The 6,785-nt window shown below is 35.1% G+C and overlaps 1 protein-coding gene across 1 annotated transcript; it reads left to right on the top strand.

Moving 5' to 3' along the window:
* The first annotated feature begins 4,422 nt into the window (after positions 1 to 4,422).
* LOC138903888 (uncharacterized) lies at positions 4,423 to 5,867 on the top strand. Its single transcript, XM_070192456.1, has 4 exons — positions 4,423 to 4,512; positions 4,728 to 4,813; positions 5,066 to 5,157; positions 5,399 to 5,867. The coding sequence occupies exons 1-4, from the start codon at positions 4,423 to 4,425 to the stop codon at positions 5,653 to 5,655; spliced, it is 525 nt and encodes a 174-aa protein (XP_070048557.1). The 3' UTR covers positions 5,656 to 5,867.
* Positions 5,868 to 6,785: the final 918 nt, after the last annotated feature.

Below are 6,785 nucleotides of genomic sequence, written 5' to 3'. Positions count from 1 at the left end.
TGCTCCATATAGATTTCCTCTTCCAAATCTCCGTGAAGAAATGCAGTTTTCACGTCCAAATTCTCCACTTCAAGATCTAGGCTAGCTGCTAAGCTCAAGATTGTTCGAATAGAAGTCATTTTGACAAAAGGTGAGAAAACTTTGTCAAAATCAATACCTTTCTTCTACTCGAAGCCTTTTACCACCAATCGAACTTTGTATCTGACCAGCTTGCCATTTTCATCTTTCTTGAGTTTAAAGACCCATTTGCATTTGAGCGGTCTTTTACCCTTTGGAAGTTCAACCAGCTTGTACGTGCCATTTTTCTGTAGAGATTTCATCTCTTTTTGCATGGCTTTCATCTAGTGGTTCTTTTCTGGATGGGACAACACCTCCTTAAGACTTTCTGGCTCCCTTTCATCACTAATGAGGATATACTCTGTGGAAGGGTACCTACATGACTCTACCCTTGGCCTATTTGATATCCTCAGAGGTTGAGGTTCTTCTTCTTCCTGAGTGGGGTGCTCTACTTACTCGACATTATCTTCAAGTTGCTCTCCCTACTCTATAACCTCACCAGGTTGCCCCCCTGCTCGGCAACCTCGTCGGTCGTACTTTCTGCACTTGTGAGATAGTTAGAAGAAGAAGGAATAGTAACAAGGTTAGGGATTATCCCATTCTTTGTCTTCTCTGATTGATCATCTACAGCTCCAACTTCATTTTCTCGGAAGATTACATCTCTGCTTCTAATGACCTTCTTCTTTATAGGATCTCACAATCTGTACCCGAACTCTTCATCTCCATATCTGATGAATATGCACAGAACAAATTTATCATCCAACTTTGTTCTCTGCTCCTTTGGTACATGTGCAAAAGCTCTGCAACCGAACACCTTTAGATTTGAGTAGGACACTTCCTTGTTGGTCCAAACTCTCTTTGGGATGTCAAACTCCAATGGAACTGATGAAATCTTATTGATTAGGTAACAGGCTGTCTGAACTGCTTCACCCCGGAATTACTTAGGTAGTTTAGCCATTCTGAGCATGCTTCTCACCTTCTCAACAATGGTGCGGTTCATCCTCTCGGCTACACCATTGTGCTATGGGGTTCTAGGAACTGTCTTTTTATGTCTGATCCCATAACTTGAACAATACTCTTCAAATTCCCTTGAAGTGTACTCACCTCCATTGTCACTTTGAAAACGTTTTAGCTTTTGGCATGTCTCCCTTTCCACCAGAGCAAGAAACTTCTGAAAAACTTGAAACACCCGATATTTGGTTTTCAAAATATAAACCCATAATTTTCGTGAAGCATCATCAATAAAAGTAACAAAGTATTTGTTACCGCCCATTGATTTAATTTCCATTGGACCACAAACATCAGAATATACAAAATCAAGCATATTCAATTTTCTTTCAGACGATGTCTGAAATAAGACTATATGTTGCTTACTAAATAAACCGTAGTCACAAGGTTTTACCGTTGTACTTTTGGCATAAGAGATCAGTGATTTCTTGGCAAGAATATGCAATCCCTTCTCGCTCATATTACCCATTCTTTTGTGCCACAAATCTGCAGAAATCTTATCTTGTGCCACGCTCAATTCACTTTGGCATATTTCTACATTTGTCTTGTACAATGTGCCACGCGCAACTCCCTTTGCAATCACCAATGATCCCTTGGTGAGTCTCCACTTTTGATTTGCAAAATAGTTCTCGTATCCATCTCGGTCTAAAGCAATTCCTGAGATCAAGTTCATCCGCAAATCAGGTACATATCGCACGTCCTTTAGAACCAATGTGCATCCGATATTTGTCTTGATACAAATGTCACCAATCCCCGCAATCTTTGAGTAACTTGTGTTACCCATTCTCATAGTGCCGAAATCACCTGCTACATATCTACAAAAAAGATCTTTTACCGGTGTGGCATGGTAAGATGCAGCTGTATCAACCACCCATTCCGACTCTAGACCTGATAAGTGCATGCATTCCTCTTCCTCGTTTATAAAGAGGACAACATTATCATTATTTTGAACCATAGTGGCTGTGTTATCGTCATTCTTCTGGCCATTAGTTTCACCTTTGCCCTTCCTTAGATTTGGGCAATCTCTTTTGAAGTGACCTGGTTGATCACAGTTGTAGCAATTTTTGGTTCTTGATTTGGATTGGTTCTTAGACTTCCCACGAGCTCCAGATCTACCATAGTTTCTCGAACACCTTTGATAACTTCTGCCTCTACCTTCTGTGATGAGAGTCTGTCCTTGATTTTTAGGCTTCTTTCTCATCTTCTCATTGAGTAGAAGAGTCGATGTGACATCTTTCAACTCAATGGTAGTCTTACCGTGCAGGATTGTTGTTGCCAAATTATTGTACGAAGATGGCAACGAGTTCAATAGCAAGATGACTTAATCTTCTTCCTCTATTTTCACTCCAAGGTTGGCGAGCTATGTGATTAGTCCGTTAAACACATTTAAATGTGACAAAAAATTCGTGACAAAGAATTCGTACCTTCACCCATGTGTAGGGAGTATAGCTGCTTCTTCACATACAATTTATTTGTCAGCGTTTTGGACATGTATAGCTTTCCAACCTTGTCCAAATGCCACGTGCGATGTCTTCATCAATGATGTTATTGACCACATCATCTGATAAGTGCAACCTGATTGCACTAGCAGCCCTTTAATCCAATTCAGTCCAATCCTTAGCTTTCATGGTATCAGGCTTTTTGGCATCAACACCAAGTACCTTGTGTAATCCTTGTTGAATGAGTAGACCCCTCACCTTTCTTTGCCATGTTGAGAAACCGTTTTCTCCGTTGAAATTTTCTACCTCGTACTTTACTCCGGACATATAGTACTACCGATAGTGAATAGTACTTCTATGAACGAGCAGAACATGTGCTCTGATACCGGTTGTTGGGAATTAACCCCCTACAGAAATAATATTTACAGTAATAAAAGCGGAATAATAACGTAGTACCGAGATATGGTAATTAACAAGAATAAAAGAGTGACAACGACACTAAGATTTTTACGTGAAAAACTCTTTTGAATAAGGAAAAAACCACGGCCCCGGGACGAGCAATTGATATCACTATAGCAAGAAAATTTACACTTTGTTGGTCCGAGTAAAATACTCCAAAGACCACTACAACACTCAAAAGAAATAACCCTCTTTTGATATTCCACCTCACTACAATATCGCTCACTCTCTATTTTTCTCACAGACTATTATTTTATACCTTGTGTGTGAAACTTCACTCTTTCTTTTTCTCTTTGTTGGTGTGTAGAAATGAGAGCCGAAACTCTTCTTTTATAGCCGAAGCCTCACTCTCTAAAGCCTACTATATTTGACAATTTGCACACACTTTTTCTTCTTTTTCTTCAATGTTGACAATTCAACAAAGTTGGCTACCAAACCAAAAAATTTAACAAAGTTAGCTACAAAATCAAAGAAATTCTCAGCCAAATATTTTTCTTAAGCACATGCCCGTTACTTTAGTTTTTGAACGAGATGTACCCCATCATGTGTACTATGCAAAACCTGCCCAGAAACCTCCCAACGCTTGTTTTCTTTGACTGAACTTTCTCAAGAGGCTTCTGGCAGAATATTTTGAGCTGGTTAAAGTGGAATAGAGATGTACTACCTTGGGAAAGGGATAAAGGCAATGGACACTAAAGGAAGCTAGATGAAGAACAACACAAGGAATACTGCTAAAAGCTTGTTTTGTTGCTGATGTTTATGATGTTTGGATTGAAAGGAACACAATGGATACGTCTCTCTCGTGCGCGCACGTGTTTGATGGTGGAAAAAATGGTTAAATCGACTCAGCCAACTCAAAATTATTTTTAATTTTTTGTTTATCTATTATATTTTGCTTAGTTACGAAACTAAACTATAAGAAAAAAATAAGCTTTTTTTGCTCTCTTTATCATGGTTAACATAACAAACCAAAACTGAAATAAATTTTCTTTTGCAATGGATGTATTAATTCTCTACATTCTTTTTTCTTTCTTGTGGCCGATACGTTTATTTTTTTATATTTTATTTATATTTAACTATTTAGATTTTGATAGTAGTCCATAAACGAGATATATGGTTACCAACCGTGCACATTACGTGCTTGGTTTGTGACATATTTGTGCTTATCAAATCTGTAGGTTTCTTGAATCAATATATAATAGTGATATGTCATTACTGATACTCTTTTATTTTCTGTAGAAACTTATCAGAAGACCATGTTATTGATGGAATTGATCTTGAGCTGGAGTAAGTGAGTGAAGTAAGTGGTAGTGAAAAACTCTCGAGGACTTCCAGCAATAACTCAACTGACTCTACTTTTGAGCATGTAGAGGGCTCAAGAGATCCTCTTTCGGGATCAGTCCCGTCCCGAGATGTAGTAGCCAATCAACAAAATATTCAAAGAAGCTATGCACCTTCAATGAATGTTAATGAAAATTGCCTTGGCTATATGTATTTTCAACATTCTGAGATTGCCTCTCCCCGTTGGAGAATTCCCTTGGTGGAAAAGGTGTGTAAACTTAAGTTTTTTAATAATTAGTTAGAAAATTTTAAAATAACATGAGAATGTGTGACGTTAGGTCAGAGTTTGATGAACAAGAGGTTTTCCTACTTTTTGATAAGTTGAGACTATTTTTGAAAAAGAATATATTTTTAATAGTCACTTAGTATTCTTAATTTTGTATTTTAAAGTAATATTTTTTGATTTTGTTTTGGATATTTCAGATATATGAATTTAGTGAGAAGCATCCAGGACTTCAGTCACTGAAGAGCATTGACTTGTCTCCTGCAAGTTGGATGGCTGTTGCTTGGTATTTTTTTTCTTCTTCCTATTTTGACCTTTGTAATAATTTCAAGTGAAATTCCAATGATACATTGATGAAACAATTATTTTTTCCACATAGAAATAAAATTTATCAATTCAATATCATATAGAAATTTGGAATTGATGTTAATGATAATTGTTTTCTAGAAATTATTATTAAGGAAAAAATTCTCTCCATTATTCATCTATTTATTCAATTTAGAGAATTTGAGTTAATTTTCTCTAATTTTATTGTTAGGTACCCAATCTACCATGTACCAATGAAGGGAATTACCCAAAATATATCAACATACTTCCTTACTTATCATACATTATCAGCATCATTTCAAGGTACGTCTTTCAATTTTCCTATTCGCGTAAATATAAGTAAAATCTGGTTCTTGGCCGTGCACGTTATGTGCTTGGTTTGTGACATATATGTGCTTGTCAAATATTTAGTTTCTCGTACTTAATCTATATATATATATATATATATATATATATATATATATATATATATATATATATATATATATATATATATATATATATATATATTCTAATTTTTATACATTATATTGCAATATTGCAGATGACTTTGATGATGACATATGTAAAGATCTTCCTATTGAAAAGAAAGAAAAAGGTGGAATTCCTCTTCCACCTTTTGGGCTTATACCATACAAGATGCAAGATAACATTTGGTTAAATAAGGTACAAGCCTATGAAAAATTCAATGATCTTTATAATGCTGCTGATTCTTGGTTAAAGCAGCTTAACTTTAACCACCAAGATTTCAAATTCTTCACCTCAAATTCCTATAATATGGACCATGTATTCTTATATTAACTCATTTGAAGCCAAGGTCATGTTGTATTTTTTATTTGGTGTTGTATTATCATTTGAGATCTTATTCTTATTGTAACATTTTTGACTCGATAATATGGGAAATTGAGTTATTTGTATCATTTTTCTATTGTATGAGAATTAGTTTATTGCTCGTAAATGTGAAATCTTACCTAGACCTATTTGGAGAGTATAAAATAGTTCCTTTGCTGCAATGTGTTCAAATATTTAAAAATTGTGACTTAAATGATTTTTCCTTGTATTGACTTAGATGTCTTTTCCTTACATTTGTTAAATATGTAAATTTTAATTTTAAAAGTATAAAGAGTGAATGTTTGATTTTATAGCACTCAAATTCAAAACTTTATTTTTTATTGGGCCTAAAGTATTTAGCACCAAAATTCTTCAAAAAGAAAAAACAAAGAGTGGTTTGTATAATGAACTTTTTAAAAACGGGTCGAATATGGATAAGAACTATATTATCCACTTTGAAAATGGTTAACCAAATAGATAACCAATGGATAATTAATGTGTTTAACTTTTACATTTGTAAAGCCTCAAATTAGGGGTTTCTCAAGTTTTGGATATCCATATTATCCGTCGGATAAACCGTTTTTTATCCGTTTTAAAAACGGGTCGAATAATTTATCCGTTTTTGAATTATCCGTTTTCGGCCCGCTCATATCCGACCCGATCCGACATGCAAGTTTGCCACCCCTACCTCTCCCTATTGGAGAATTCCCTTCGTGGATAAGGGACATAAAATTAATTTTTCTAATGATTAGTTAGAAGTTTTTAAATTACACGAGAATGTGTGACATTGGGCAGGGTTTGATGAATGAGAGGTTTTCCTTCTTTTGGATAAGTTGAGGCTATTCTTGAAAAGAATATATTCTTAACGGTGATTATATTCACTATTAAGATTAGATTGTTTGGTCTGGTGTAAAAGTTTAGTATCAATTAATATTTTCGGTAGTGCGATGTACTTTATTTTTATTTTGACAGGATGAATATCACTCCAATATTCTTAAATTTGTATTTTAAGCAATATTTTTTGATTTTTATCTCCGGCAAGTTGGATGGCTATTGCTTAGCATTTTACTACGAGGCTCGGTCAATCGGTAGATTTGATA

The sequence above is a fragment of the Nicotiana tomentosiformis genome, unplaced genomic scaffold (assembly GCF_000390325.3).
Source record: "Nicotiana tomentosiformis unplaced genomic scaffold, ASM39032v3 Un00114, whole genome shotgun sequence".
Lineage (NCBI taxonomy): Eukaryota > Viridiplantae > Streptophyta > Magnoliopsida > Solanales > Solanaceae > Nicotiana > Nicotiana tomentosiformis.
This window is presented reverse-complemented; position numbering and strand designations above follow the sequence as displayed.